Source organism: Dunckerocampus dactyliophorus, chromosome 16, assembly GCF_027744805.1.
Source record: "Dunckerocampus dactyliophorus isolate RoL2022-P2 chromosome 16, RoL_Ddac_1.1, whole genome shotgun sequence".
NCBI classification, from domain to species: domain Eukaryota; kingdom Metazoa; phylum Chordata; class Actinopteri; order Syngnathiformes; family Syngnathidae; genus Dunckerocampus; species Dunckerocampus dactyliophorus.
The window spans coordinates 1,757,753-1,773,751 of NC_072834.1; the positions used below are offsets into that span (position 1 = coordinate 1,757,753).

A 15,999-nucleotide genomic window follows, 5' to 3' on the forward strand; every position below is an offset into this window, starting at 1 on the left:
CAAAATAAAATATTTATCGACGCTAACGTTTCAAAGAAAGCTACCCAAATCATAAACACCCAGATAAAATCAGAAAAGTTTAGTTATTTTTTTTGAATTTCATAAAATGATGTCTTTTTTATGTACGATTTTCAAAGAATGAGGCAAAACAAGATTCGAAATCATCTTAACCGGAAGTTTGAGTACATTGTTAAGGCCGATGTGCCGAACTTCAGTGAGCTTGACAAACCTTTGACCACAAATGAGCCAATCGGCTGTGGAAGGCAGAGTTGTCCCTGTGGCCGCCATTAAAGAAAGGAATCCATGAATTCAAATGGAAACCAACAGGAACCGAGACAGAAATCATGATCGAAATAACTGAAAGAGTTTAGGCTGATGCCATTTTTAGAGGCTTTTACGGGATGCATATCGCTTTTAGAATGGATTTTGCCGTGGAGGAGTAAGACGGAATATTTTTTGTTTTTTAAGCAGAGACCGTTTTAGGGGGAGGGGGGAGTTGCTTCTTTGCTCTCTTTTTCTTTTTTGTTTTATGAACATTTATCGCCTCCTGGAAATTGATTGAACTTGGGTGCTTTTGGGATGTCGACCTAAAGAGCATCATAGCTTTTTTTCCATCCGCTTTTTACCCCCGAGGGGGAACTGCAGTCGGAGGTTGTTAAATTAACTATCCTTCAGCCAAATGTTACAAAAATTATTACTCGCTGATTAAGCTTCTCAAGAGAAAACAAATACAAATCTAAAATTGCCCTTTTATTTCCCGGGAAGTGAAACGATGGAGAGTTGGACCTCGGAGTGAAGAAGGATGAGTTCTTGTTTTGTACCAAACGGGGCCAGCTTGGAGGATTGCCATTCCAATCTATTCTGTCTGGTAAGAGATTTAAAACTAAAGGAAAGCAGCCATTTTTAACTAGCTGAGCAGCGGCTAAGCTAACGTTAGCCTCAGAGGCATCACTTGATAGCAGCTTAGCTAGGCTTACGGCCCGTCGGCTGACATCATTTCCCACATCATTTCAAGATTTCCCACTCAGACAACATGACAATATCACGTAACCTTTCAGTAAACACCTCCGCTGTTATCGTGTGTCACACTGCTACATTCTCTCTAGTAGTTTTCTCATTCGCATAACGTAGTGTGCAAGACACTTGCGTGCTATGTTGTTATTTACCGTACTTCCTAAAGTAAACATGGCAACAAATTGTTTATGAGCATGGAAATGAATGGCGTTTCAACACGGAAAGCGCCGCTGTATGTCGCAAGTTTCACTTTCTGTCCTTTTCGCCTCAACATGTTTGTTGTTATGTACTCCTCGCGTCCACTTTGAGTAAGCGCTGTCCCCCACAACAAGTTGAAGTGAAAAATAGCATTGGTTTTCGATTTTTGCACCGTTCAGGGAGTGCCTGTCAAACTCGCTGAGCTCATCGGTTTAACCAGAAACCTGCAACATGATTGTTTTTGGCATCAGTATTTGCTGGCCACTGGTATTAACTTCTGTAATGTGGCATTATGTTTGGTAAGTGGCTTCATCTCCTCCAGATTTTTATTCACACCAAATGGGACACAGAGGCCCCAGGCTGGTTATATAATCTTTGGCATGTATTTCTGGACAGTGCAAACATCCAGTTTGCTACAGTTCTTTCGAATACTAAACGCTACTGGGAGTTGTCTTTGGCATCCAATGTGTTTATCTGTCTCTCAGTATCTTTCCCCCGCATCTCTTGTTATAAGTTGTGGCAACGTGTTGTCAGTTGACATTACCCTAAATAGCTGACGGGGTGCTCCTTGGCTCCAAAGTGCACAAAGCCGGGGCAAATTGAAAGGTGTTGCTGTCTGGCCTCATCATAAGAATGATCTGTGTCTGTTTGTTTGTGCAACTAATTGACTTGTCTGCAGCCTTAACTGTTTTGCTTGTAAGTTAGCTGCATGTGCTCCTGCAAATGTGTATGGACGCTGTTGTCTTTTAGACAAATGACATGATATAGCTACCTACCCGTATCAAAATGCAAAAGTATATAACACTGGTTCCTAGCCTGTGATGTAACAAGTCGAGTTTTAGTGTAAGTTGGAAATTATCCCAACTTGTAAATCTAACAACTCCTTACTTTTATGCCTGTGGTTGTCCTAACTTTGTGAAATTTTGGCTACGTTCACACTGCTGGTCAATTAAGATTTTTTTTTCTGCTCACATGTGACCCGTGTCAGATTTTTTCATTTCAAGATTCAAGAGTTTTATTGTCATATGCATACTAAAACCGACAGTTATACTAAGCAATGAAATTCTTACTCTGTTCATTCTCCCAAGAAAAGAAAGACAAACACAAGAATAAGAACATAAGAAACATATCGGTGTGAACAGTACAATTCAAATTTTTTCAAATACGACTCGAGCCTCGTTCATGTGTCGATGTAAATCCAGATGTAAATACGCATCCAATCTACTGCAGTCTGAACTGTCAGGTTGCATATATCCGACCTATACGTCATCGATAGGCGTGGTTTACTGTGCAAGATTGGATAAAGGTACTCGCGGAGGCAGGCAAAAGCTCTTCTTGTCATCTGAAAATCTAAATTGGACATCATAGCCTGCAGTCTAAACGTATCCATCGTCCCAGGCTCATCTGAAAGGATCTCCTTGTAACAGTGCACTGAACCCATGACCCCTCTAGCATTCAATAATCTTTATCCTTAATGATGGTTGGGACCAAAAGAGCAGCTAATTTTGGTGGGCGTGTCTCCTCTGAGCTTGTTATGTTTATTTTCACTTCCACGGTGATGGCTTTCCTTTTCTTGGGTGCACTGCTGCATGGGAGACATAATTAAGTGTAAAAACTTAACTCATAAGTGATGTTATTCTTTTTTGGCGTGGCTGCTTAGGAACACAGTGCTTTCCTGTGCGGTGCATGACGCATATTCTTCCGCCGGCCCACGCAGTAGGTAGTCCTCCAGCGGGTCTCGTGTTTACTGAGCAAAATTACGGTTTTAATGAATTTATGGGCGTGCATTTGTAACCATGGAACAGGACCAGGACCACCTGTACATTTCATATGTTACAAACAATGTACTGCAACTATAGTATCGTCTTTTATATCAGTGGTTCTCAACTGGTTTGGCTGCGGCACCCACCAGCACCCCTCGACGACAAGCGGCGACCCAAAATTACGGAAATTTTTCAACTCGGACTTCTCACATAGCTTATTTAAAGGGACTGTTTGCAGTACAATGTCAGTTGTCAGCAGGGAGATGCTGTCTCTCTCTTTATGGTGCGCTCTTCTCCAGCAGATATCTGCAGCTATGTGTCGGACGGACACACAGCCCGTAAATGTCGCCCATAAACGTAGAACGCACCTCGTGGCGGCGTAGGAAGGAAATAGCACAGACAAGAACGCAAGGTGCATTCATGGACATTGGGTCATTAAATTATTATTATTTTTATGCCCAGCAAAGACCCGCGACACACCTTTGGTTCCCGACCCACCAGTTGAGAATCATTGTTTTACGTGGTAGGTGACACGGGCAAACGCAAAGTAACATCCAAACGCTCCAAACACAGAAATGATCCATACCCAAAACACAAATGCAACAGGAAAATGCTGCAAATGAAAAATGCTACAATCACATAAAGGTTGCAGGACAAATGCAAAAGATAAATGCACCAAAAGCGTGAGAGATATCCGTCTTTAAAAAGCATTTCTTTTATGGTGTTTTTGTTTTGGATCATTTCTGTGTTTGGAGCATTTGGACGTTGCTGCGTGTTTGCCCCATTTCACCCGTCGTAATTTTACCACACATTGACACAGCTTCTAAAATGTCCATAATTCCCACTCTCTCTGTTCTACTCTGTTGGGGTGTGTGGAGTGCACTGAACTTATAATAACAAATATTTATGACAGCACTTGAAGGCAGCACTGAATACTGTGGGCAGGCGAGGTCCAGGCTGGTAGATGCTTGTCTGGCTGGCATTTTCCTGTACACCGAGACTAAGCATAACACCACTACTGTTATGACTCACTCACAGAACACACTCTACTTTGTGGTTTTATGGTGAAAGAATGCATACACGTTGCGGTTGTTTTTCCCCTCCTCTTTAGTGAACACTTTTTTTAATAGGGCCGGATAACGGTACTTGTTGCAAAGCGGTCTTGTTGTGATTAACTCAGCGTGTCAGCTGACTTTGCTCTTTGTAGAATGAGATAGATTGTGTGAAAGTAGTTGTTTGACCCGTTCGGAAGGAAGGAAGCACGATCTGCTTGTTGATTGCAGCACTTTCATTAACAGTGAAACCTCTCAAGTTTGAACACGTCATGTTCTGGGACGTTTTTGTTCCACTGTCAAACTGGTGCTGTCATAAAACATGTTTTAAGTAATACTTAAAAAGTGCAATAATATGCCAACCACAATTCAGTATGGGTATTCATTAGGGCTGTCAGTTCATTAAAATATTTAATAACGATTAATCACATTTTGTCCGTAGTTGTAATGAATGCAGTTGGTCACAGATAGAATCATTGATCTATAATAAGTAGGGGTGTCACAAGACACTTGAGACGAGACGATCCACGACATTGGGTCGACAAGACAAGATTTTAACATTACTTTTAAGAAAAGTACATGAAAAAATATGCAAAATATATTGCAATCTACTCATTTAATTTCTACATTATACTCTGTGTGTATGCTAGCGGCCCCGCCTTCACCCACCGAGACAACAAGACTGTACGACTGACAAAAGGGCTCACTCCGTTCATGCCGTTGTTCAATAGAACAAGAAAGGTGCTGAAACCGATGCACAGATTGAATCCTCTTCCTGCCTGTTTGGAGGCGGGGAATGAGGAAAACATACACGCATGCACATGGCAATATATTGAAGCCAGCAAAATTATCCTCTGCATTTTCATGAATTGTGTGATGAATTAATTAATTTATTATCGTCCGAGGCCTAGTGCCCACAAGACGCTGTTTTTCTGAATGAGAAATCTTGTCACATTTTAATCTTGTGAGATGTTGTGACACGTGATCTTGTGTCTAATAATAATAATAATAATAATAATAATAATAATAATATTGTTCTTATTATTATTATTATTATTATTAAGTGTGCCTTTGAAAGATCATTTAAAAATTTTGAATACACCTATCAACATGAGATTGGATAATATGTTTATATTCTTTATGCACATTTTTGTTTATTGAACATGAAATATGTTTAGAACGGTAAAGGAATGCAGCAGCACTCGGTGCTGGTTGGGAGGAGTGATGCGTGCTTTCATGTCAATCGCCAAAAGACTTTTCACTAGATTTCTCGCTAGTCGCTTTTTTGAAAACAAGTATCCAGGGGAGTCTGATTACTTGCTAAATATAGCAACAAAAGTCGCTAAGTTGGCAACATTCATCCCTCCTGCTCTGTCCTTTTATTGTCTGGCAGACCAGGTGCGTTTTAATGTGTGTATGAGTGAGGGCAAACTTTATTTGCGGCGGGCCACCACAAATAAATAAATAAATAAATGAATGTATTCGAAACACTGATGTTGCCAAGTTTTGTGGTGAGCCAATCCAAATTATGGGGTCACACTTTGGGGTTTAATAATAGCACCATCATCTGGCGTATTCGTAACACAAAATAAGAGCACAAGCAGCGCATGGGGGTGCGTGTTCTGCCGAATTTTCACTCTTTTGCATGCAGCGGTTCAGGAGTAGAAGCGTTACACCCCCTTGTTGTCCCAGAGAAAGCAAAATGTGTCAAGTTAATTGTTTATGCTCTCTGAACTGAAAGGTATTGTGCTGGCTGAGCCCAACTAAAGTCGGAAATCCCACGGGACGTCATGCCTGACGGCGGTCCATTTTTGGTGTGGCAAACTACTAAAAATCCAAATAAAAAGTAAAACATGCATTTTTTGTGATCTGCTAATGTCTAACATGTAGAGCTGCAACAATTCATCTATGATTAACTGTACAATTAATTGACAATTATTTTGGTGTTTGATTCATCGTTTTTATTTTAAAATGTAAATATCCTCTGATCAAATGTGAATATTTTTTCGCTTCCTCTGTCATCCATGAAAGCAGACATGTTATTTTTGTGTTTTAGGCAAAAGAAGATATTCTGATGTGTTGCGGACCAAGTCACTAACTCTTTATGTTTTGGTTCATATTGATTTGGTCTGTCTGAGGAAGGGGTCGGCAACCTTTACTGTCAAAAGAGCCATTTTGCCCCCTCTTATGCTAAACAAAAATACTCTGGAGCCGTTAACATAACACAAGTTTTAGTCTTTTTAAAAAAAAATTATATTACTTGTTGCAACCACAGAATACAAGAAATAGAAGTGCAGTTTAGACATACTCCTTTTTAATATAATAAACAAAAAAAACATAGTTGCAGCTTGGCAGTTTAAAAAAAGTAAACATAAATTGAATAACGTTTCTTGATGTGTCTGAAATAAATGTTTTTGTCTGAAGAATAACAGCCTTAAACGCTGGTGTTCTTAGCTGTTTAATGCGACTTGTGTTTCAGACGCTCGATGCTCATCTTACCGACGTTGGGCAAGAAAAATATGACTTTGCTCTTCAGCCAGTACTGTAGGCTCTCATTTGTGACCGATATTGATGAATTATTTATTTTATTGATGTATTCATGGTTAGCTTACCGCGGGGATTGCACGGTCAAGAAGGCTAGGGCCACAGACGTGGACATGATGCATACTTTCATTGACTTACTATAAACATTTTTTTAAATTTGACGTTAAACTCGAAGATATAAAATAAAGGAAAGTAAAATAATATACAGTCGTCCCTCGTTTATAGCGGTTAATTGTTTCCAGACCCGACCGCGTTAACCCAGTTTCCACATTATAGGATTCAGTGTTAATAAATTGAGTATTTTCATAGTTAGAGCATAGAAAACCTATTTATGACTTTCTAAATACGGGTTTTAACATTAGAACATTAGAACCCAGTAGTCATGAAATAACATTGCGTAACTCTTATGCTGTAGGAACTTAACTTGGCCGCTAGCTAGCAAGCTAACCAGCTAGCCTTGAATTTATTTCTTAACTTAAGAAGCCTGAAACTTACCACTTTCACACGGTACGAGAGAACTTTTTTCACTCTGTCATGTCGGACATGCTGTGGCTGACTTCAGGACTTAATGCAGTGTTAAGGCAATGTAATGTAAGGCAGTGTCTCAATGTTTTGTCATTACTGCCGCCTAATGACCAGAATACTACATATCACTTATATTTCAGTATATTGTTAATATCTATTATTAATAGACCATAGTCTACCACCAAAAAGCCATCACCATAACCGATCACTCCATCGAAACAGCAAGTTTAATCGAGAGATTAATCCACTAAGAAGATAATCTGTAGTTGCAGCCCTACTATTATGATGTCATTCATGACGCTGGTTCTAACAGTTTGTTGCGACATTAGAGGCATATATGTTTATTTTTATTTTTTACATACGAACTCTGCTTAAGCCAAAATGCAAGCGAGCGTTGGTTTGTTTCTTGCTTGTTAACACCGGGGAGACACGAGGACACTGAAGCTTGGTAGAAAGAGGGGCATCGGTGACACAATTCGGGGCAGCTTCACCTGTTGCTCGTCTCATCTTTAAACGCAGCAAGGCAGCTGTTGGAACACGCTGTTCCCACTGAGCTTTGCGGACAAAGTGGCCGCAGTGAAGGTGAGCAGCTGACAAAATCAGGGGTCGTAACCTGTGAGTATGTGCCGCTTCTGGAAAACTACATTACGGTAGAAGGGGGATAGCTGGCTTTGACAAAAGCAAACATAACATGTACACATTCTAAGGCATTCATAGGAAAAAGTAGCGCTCCCTTTGCTGTGTAAAGTGTTTGAGGCACTTTTAGTCGCCTACATCGGTCATGTAAATCTGATGAGTGGTGCTGAAAGTTATTCGTCTCATTCCATATGAATGAGTTGATGTGAAAACTACGTCATTTCCAGTCAGCTCTGTTGTCTTGACTGTACGAAAGTGAACTTGCTTTGCTTCATGCCTGTCGAAACAAAATAGATTGATCTTGAAGTGTGTGGCCTTATGTGTGTACTTGACAGGGATTCTGATGTTTTTGCCTTATCCTTCAAAATCAAGCTCAGCAGGTTTAGTGTCATTTAAATGCACCATCCGTGCAGCTTTAGAGCTACTAGTGTCCTCATTTTCCGTTTGTCTCAACCTTCAAGCACTCTTTACACACACGTCTTGACCCTTAGTGTTCGAGCAACCCAGCACATTGAATAAGTGAGCAATCAGGCTGAAAATGTCAGGAAGCTGCAATAGTAGTTTGTAGCTTTTGTTTTTTTTCTACGATTCAACTTCAACTTGGGACATGCTTCCTGTACAAGTTTATACGGAGATGAAGGATACTTTTGCTAAGCAGTCTCTTACACAGTGGGTTTTCATTCATACATTAATATGCACATCAGCAGTGTTAATCTTTTTTTTTCACCCTCTAATTTATGGTAGCTGTGGCTCCTTTTTGAATGGAAGTCAAACTTTGAGTTCCCTCAAGTTGTGGTCAGCAGTTTCATTTGCTTGCTTCACAAATTGCGCTGCAGTCACTTTATAGACAACAAGTAACAAACAGGTATGCCACTTTTTTCTAGGCGTGTCCCGATCCGATGCGGATATCGGGATTACATAGGCCTGTGTCTAAAATCAGCGATACAAGCAGTCCATTCCAGACTCTGCCCTGTACAGCCCGCGTGATCACAACAACAGCGTGTTCAAACGTGTATTTTTCCTTAAAGTCTGAAAAAGACATTGCAGCTTAGTGGAAAACTTGCATGCACAAGTTTCCCATGGTGGCACACAACAGGGGAAGGTGAACACGACCAACCTCATTGCGCATTTGAAGCGATGTTACATGGGAAACTCCCACGGTGCGACAAGAAGTCATTAGCTGGAACAGAAAAGATGACCAGCCCCCGTCGGTGGTGAGTCAAGTCGGGTTTAAACGCTTAATTGAGCACCTCGACCCAGTACATTGTGGATAAAATTATACCCCACATCTTTAAAGAATAAATGGGTCTGTTTTCTAAGTAGTAGCAGTAGTAGTAGCAGTGGTAGTAGAAGTGGTGGTAGTGGTAGTGGTAGTGGTGGTAGTAGTAGTAGTAGTAGAAGAGTTTTTCTCTGTTGCTGATTATTCTCTAATTTGATTAATATCACTTGATCAAGCCTTTTCTTACACTCCACCCTACAAAATAATGGTAACGGTTTGATTTGATTTGAACATATATGTTTGACTTCAGTATACATCACATATTACCATTCACAACTTGACTTGTACAAAAGGAGTAGGAAGAAGCAGGGCTTATTCAATCCTGCCCCCTCTTACTCTCACATCAATTGCTAATACATTTGTTCACTTCCTATTCAACATGTGCCCTTTGCCAGTTCTGAAATAACACGAGAAATTGATTAAGCAATCTAACAATGTGTTACAATGAAGCTGAGCTTTGTAAGTCTAGAAATAAGTGGCATAAAGTGCAGTTGTCATATGACAGCATTGTACTGGTATTTCCCTGTGGTTCTTCTTCCTCATACTTTTGTAAAATAAGAAATAAAAGTACGTATGAGGCGTGCTTTTCCAACATTCCACACTACAAAATAAGAAATAAAAGTATCTATAATTTGTGTTGATATCTGCTCGCTATCTGTATCAGCTGATATTCAAGGCTGCAGTCGTATCGGAAGTGAAAAAGTTGAATCGGGACACACCATCTTTACTTTGGGTATGATCTTTTTTGGCGTTCTAGCAGCAAAAAAAAACAAAAAAACACTGCCTCCCATAGTGATAATGATAATTCCCAGCCAAGTATTAATCGTAGTTGTGCACTGGTAAATCACAGCACCAATAGGGAGTGATAGTAATCAGTGAAACGATTTGGGTGTTTTCTGGCACAGTTTATGATCAGGTTTCATTCACAGTGCTCGCCATTGTTCTCTCAGCCCTTTGAAATAATAAGGAGCCCACATGTTTTCTGTGTCGTACAGTGCAACATTTGTCACTTTCCAGCAGGAAGAAGTAATCACTGCAGCTCTTTGCACAGCCACAGGCTCTGTTCTTCTGGGGACAACTTTTGAATTCTTCACAGTGGCAGTGTTCAATAGCAATATTTCAGTGTTTTATAAAGGAGACGACTGTGTTTGGTGATATACAGACTTCAGTGCAACATTGGAATTGAAAGATTTTTCTCTGAATTCAAGTAGGTCATAATTAGGCCTGTCATGATAACACATTTTGCTGGACGATAATAATTTTGGAGGACAAATAAACAATGTTATTGTCAACATTATTTTGCGACCATTTTTTACATGAATGTAATGATAATATATGGCATATTAATGTGAGTACAGTGTATCTAAAGCAATAAACTTTAATTTCTCAAGAGTATTTAATATTGCAGTTGGAATGTCAAGAACTTTTAAATAAAATAAATTAAATGACATAAATTAAACAAACAAAAACCTCAATGAAAATAAAACTGGCTCTCTCTTTTAGCAAAAAATTTCTCTGAAGCAAAAATCACATTCAGTCACAATATTTCAGATTTTGAATCTTGAACTTTCGGTATTGTCGGAATATTGATTAAAGAAAATAGAGAAATAACCCGGAAATACTCTGAAGCTCAGATTGTCTGTCAGTGCAGACGTCAGCTCATTTACATATACTGGACACTTGCTTGATTGACTTTTAGCAACTTTGTGTTTGGACTACGTTTACGTTTAATGAGGTGTAGCGTTTTGTTGGAGTTTTGCCAAAGTACATGTTTTGGATGCAGCAAAATGCATTGGGCCCACATTGAGGTGTTATACTTGGGGAATCACTGAAACGTAAGGTCCACCGTTTTGTATTATTTATTTTATTGTCTTTGTCACAAACTCTTTCATTTCTCAAAAAGTCGGGCTGAAATTGACATCAGATCGTGTTTTACACACAACAGGTATGAACAAAGTATTCAACACTGTTTCCCCAGTTTATTCAATATGTTTGCAGTATATTTTCGCATGGCTATGGCTTCAAATCACTGTAGTCTGTGAGTCATGACTCTTGAAGTAACTGCACTGTCGCTGGTACGCCTGTAAATACTCTGGTCGCTGGTACCCCTTTCAGGAGTATCGCCCATTTGCGGTTGCTTACTTGTTACTTGCAGCACTCGGGGGTGTGCACTTGGTAGCGTGCCGACTCCCCACACTGGGACAAAGAGACTCCATTCATTTCACTCTTGAACCAACGAGCCCAGGTGTTGAGACAGATGCACAGAGTGAAACCTCTTGTCATCCAGGCTGTTTGGTGGAGAGACGAGGAAAACAAACACATGCGCACGTCAATGTATCGTCAAAATGATCAAGTTTGTTTTTATTTATCGTGCTGTTAATTGGTTTATTGATTACTGTTACAGGCCTATGTGTTAACATTTTTGAGAGTCAACGGGCGACGTAACGTAGCTGACGTCCGGTTCCGGTTGCCATGCTGTTGGCTAGCTCATAGGATGCTAACAAGGAAGGACATTTTCTGATTAAAAAAAATACATGAAGAACACAGATTGACTCACGCTGTGTATTAATATCACAACAAGACATGCGCCATATTGTACGCTACACGGGGAATGCACGCAAACCGAGGCAAAATTGTGGTGTAAATTTTCACGATTAAACCAGGGTTCCACTATATCTAAAGTTTGCCTCATTTCAGCTTATTTAATAACGAAATATTGAGCACCGAAACGAGGCACCAGTATTGACTTATTTTTTTGGTCTGGTTACTTCCGTTTACGTCGGCACCAGTGCCGCTGTGGTACTGAGTTTTGGTACGCATCCTGAGTATTAACCTGCACTCTTTTCCTTAGGATTCACGCCATTTCTGAGGGATTTTGATATCTAGTTATGGCAGTTACTACGCACTACATCTGATGTGTATTTACCTGGGCACGCGAAGAGGCCTTAACATATACCCCCCACCTTTAAAGACCACCGCTTCTCCACAACCACAGCTAATAGCTTCTTCAGGCCTACTGCTTTCGCACTTGAGTTAACACATCCCATGAATTCTAATGGGTTAATTGCTTAATACTGTATACAGAGGGACAGCTTGCTAACTCATCCTGAACGGCATGAGAATGAACTCCACGTATTGGCATAAATTAGTCAGGAATAGATGATAGGTTGATATGTATAGCTATAAAAGATATGTCAGTGTGTGTTTCGGTTTGACCAGTGGTGTGGTAGACATGGGTCGTCTGCCAGTGCTTAGGTATTGATTGGGCAGCAGTGTAGCCTAATATACCAGATTTATAACCCTAATAACTGGTGACTGACTGCCTATGAGGCATTTTCATGTATGTTTTGTTGTTTCTGTTAAATCCAATCGGCACTTGTGAAAGGCCAAGAGCCACAAATGCATTTTGAACCTACATTTGGCACTGCCTGTGCGCCCCCGCTCATAAACACATGAAATAGTTTGTGGATGCAGCTTGTCGTGACACAGTAGATGGCGGTATGCATCATAGCTACTCTTCTTAATACACTTCATAAGTAAATATACATAATACATGAGGCACGCCTACATGTGGCACACAGACAGAACCATGTGACACACCATAACTGTAGAAGAAGAAAGGGCGTATAAACATCAAGTCTGTTGTCTTCCGCTTGTCCAGACTGACGACAAAGTGGAATTACTGTACTTCTGCGAGTCACCAAGGAGTATAAAACAAAAAAAATGTCAGGAGAATGTTGACTGGGAGTCATGCCTGTCGAAATATTCAGATATTATGTTGGCTTTTTGGCAGCAGGACACAACCGCTCACTTTAGGTATCGTGACGGCGACGTCATCGTTCTCAAAAAGTAGCATTTTGCTTCTCCACACAGCAACGACAAGGCGGCGTTGTCGGATCGTCCCACTCTGGAAGCCGGTTTAAAAAAATAGTTTAAAAAAATAGCAGTTCACGGCACCCAGAAACGATAAAATATAGGGGTGTCACAAGATCTCGTAAGAGCAAAACGGAACAAGATTTGTCGTTCAGAAAAAAGTCTTGAGGGCGCTAGGCCTGGGATGATAATAAATAAATGAATCACATGATAAATGAAAATGACACTCAATAATTTTGCCGGCCTTAATACATTGCCATGTGCACGCGTGTCTGTTTTTCTTATCTCTCGCCTCCGGACAGGCTGGAAGAGGGTTCACTCTGTGCATTGCTTTCAGCACCTTAGTGCGTTTGTTCCATCAAACAACAGCATGCACAGAGTGAGTTCTTTTGTCAGTCATACAGTCTCTTCCTCGGTGGGTGGAGGCAGGGGTTCCCACAGCCTGCAAGCTTCTTTTAAAATGTGTGAAGATATTTGTTTTGCTTTTCATGTTTTTGTACTCTTTGTTTCTCCCTCAATGTTATTCTGCTCTGCTACAGCGCCCATTACGAGTACATGCACATGTGTCAATTATGCAAATCAGACGATAGTAGTAACTGTGCGTCTTGAACTTGCTAACTTATTTTGTCATTATCTGTTGCTGCCATTGCTTTGCCCCCACATAAGCTTGACTGTGATTTAGTGTGCTAGCTATAAAATTGCAACTATGCGCGCTAACAATTCCTTCCTGTCCTTCAGGCTGACTTGACAGGGATCAAATGGAAGAGGTTTGTGTGGCAGGGTCCCACGTCCGCACCAATCCTGTTCCCAGTGACAGAGGAGGACCCCATCCTTTGCAGCTTCAGCCGCTGCCTGAAGGCAGACGTGCTGAGTGTCTGGCGACGCAGCCAGCGGCAGGGTCGGCGGGAGATTTGGCTCTTCTGGTGGGGGGATGACCCCAGCTTTGCTGATCTCATCCACCCCGAGCTTGCAGGTGAGGGCTGCCTGGTGTGGATGTATTTGAAAAAAATGATGCATTAGATTCTCACCATGGCGCTTCCTTACTACATCCAGGCATAGCAGTTGGACTTTATAGGCTTGAGTGAGTGTGTGTGCGAGTGTATCATGTACTTTTAAAGTTTTGTGATTGTTAAAAGGCGAGCTCACATCACATCAAAGCTGTTTACAGGTCTTGGGAAGTACAACTGCATGTGTGAGAAGAATCTTTTACGGCTCATTGGGAGCTGGAGGAATTCTTATGAGACCATGTTAGTTTAAAAATGAAAATCTGAGATTGTGAACTTTGACTTCAAAGTCAATGCAGCCACTTAGTCGCAGAAACTGTGTACATTTATATTTATGTGTTGGCAGGGAATGCATCGTGTAAAACAGGGGTGTCCAAACTTTTGCCAGCGGGGGCCACACAAAAATGACAGGATGCAACTTTGCAACACATGTAGACACGCTAAGAAATGTTTTATATATATATATACAGTGTTCCCTCGTTTATCGCGGGGAATAGGTTCACAAAATAGCCCGCAATAACTGCAATTTGTGAATTAGCCAGCATTTTTTTTGTCAATGGTTTATATATGTTTTAAGGATGTAAAATACACTTTTTTATACACAGGCATTAACATTTTTTTCACATTTCTCTCTTGTTTAAACGCTCTCAAAGTTCAAATTTCTTTTGAATTTTAATGAACAACCTACTTGGTTGGATACAAGAAATTATTAAGTGACTCACGCATGTTTCGCTCCCCTGCGCGTGGCTCTTCACCGATCGGCTGTGGCGTTTTTGTGTCTTTGTTAAAGCGTGTTGCTCCTGCCGTCATCTTGATTTCCCCCGCATTGTCCTCCATGAGCCGAGGATTCATTTGTTCTCCAGCCGTGTGGATTCTGGCTTCATTTGGGTGCAGGGCATTTCAGCGGCGTTGTGGGTTTTGTCGGGGGGAGGGTTTGCAGTGGTGCAGCGTTCGGAGTCGCACAGCTGGGTTCTTCTGTTCCTTTTATTGTTTACTTTATCGGCAGGGAACCAACAGCTCACGGTTAGCTAGTTTGCTACTCATGTATGTCCATGACCACCAACAGCAGACGGTCTACACGACTCAGAAGACAACACTCAACTTCCCACGATGCAATGCTTCTTAAAGGGCTGTAACAGTATTCATATGCTGTACAATTTTTTTTTTAACCACTAAAATTGCACCTAAAAACATTTCTGTGAAAAAGCACGGTATCTGCATATGCCGATACTTGCTTTTGAATGCTGATCACCTTCACCGAGCAGCTCCGCCCCCATTGCAGCATCCAGTCTATAGCGACCGTCTCCCGCCCATGTTCCCTTCACAAAGCCAAATCTAAGATGACGTTATGTTTGTTGATAATATTCCTATTAATATCATATTACTTTATCATGAAATGTACTGTGTTTCTTGTTACATTACAACTTTTCTCAATATTTGTAAATTTACTGCTGATTTTTCCATTTTTGCTGTATTTTGTTGAATTTTTTTTTGCTACATTATAGTTTTACGATGTGCCCTGCGACACCACTTTGGACACCCCTGGTACACAAAAAAAAGCTTACTCTCTGCTACATCAATTGTTATGCTTTTTAATGAAGTCTTCATCGTATGTTTTGACACTGATAAATACTGGAGGTGTAACCCACTATATTGCTCTATTTTTGGTTGCATTTGCAAATTAGACGATTAAAGAAGAGACATACTAAATGTGGCTAAGTGTCTTGCCAAGAAATATTTTCTATGAACCTATCAATATGAAATTCCACCCTACACCACCCCCGCTATCCCCCACTACACCATTTGTTGGAGTCATTCAAGGTTATATAGCCAGAAGAGTGATGGCTGTAAAAGATAACGGGAAGTGTAGAGAGGGCTTGGAGCTTTTGTATAGTAAAAACCTGAACATAAATCACTGTGTCATGATATGTTATTGGTTGTACAATGAAAAATGATACAGATTTCAGTGCTTGTCAGGTGGGCACAGGGGATACCCTCGAAGTCAGCGCCCCAGGGAAATGTTAAAATCTATGACGGATGAGCCAGACAGACAGACTGGCAGTGCCAACACCTGTAGGGCAGGGCACCGCTGTCTCTGTGGAGACACTTAC

The 15,999-nt window shown here is 40.8% G+C and overlaps 1 protein-coding gene across 3 annotated transcripts in view; it reads left to right on the forward strand.

The window, feature by feature from the left end:
- The first annotated feature begins 247 nt into the window (after positions 1-247).
- The window catches only part of med13a (mediator complex subunit 13a), a 94,643-nt gene continuing 78,891 nt past the window's right edge, over positions 248-15,999 (forward strand). For 2 of the 3 annotated variants that reach the window (XM_054754085.1, XM_054754088.1), the window contains exons 1-2: positions 248-868; positions 13,623-13,857. In XM_054754085.1, the coding sequence (XP_054610060.1) occupies positions 803-868; positions 13,623-13,857 (301 nt within the window). In that variant the 5' untranslated portion in view covers positions 248-802. The remainder of the gene's footprint in view (positions 869-13,622; positions 13,858-15,999) is intronic. The other variant, XM_054754087.1, reaches the window with a different exon arrangement.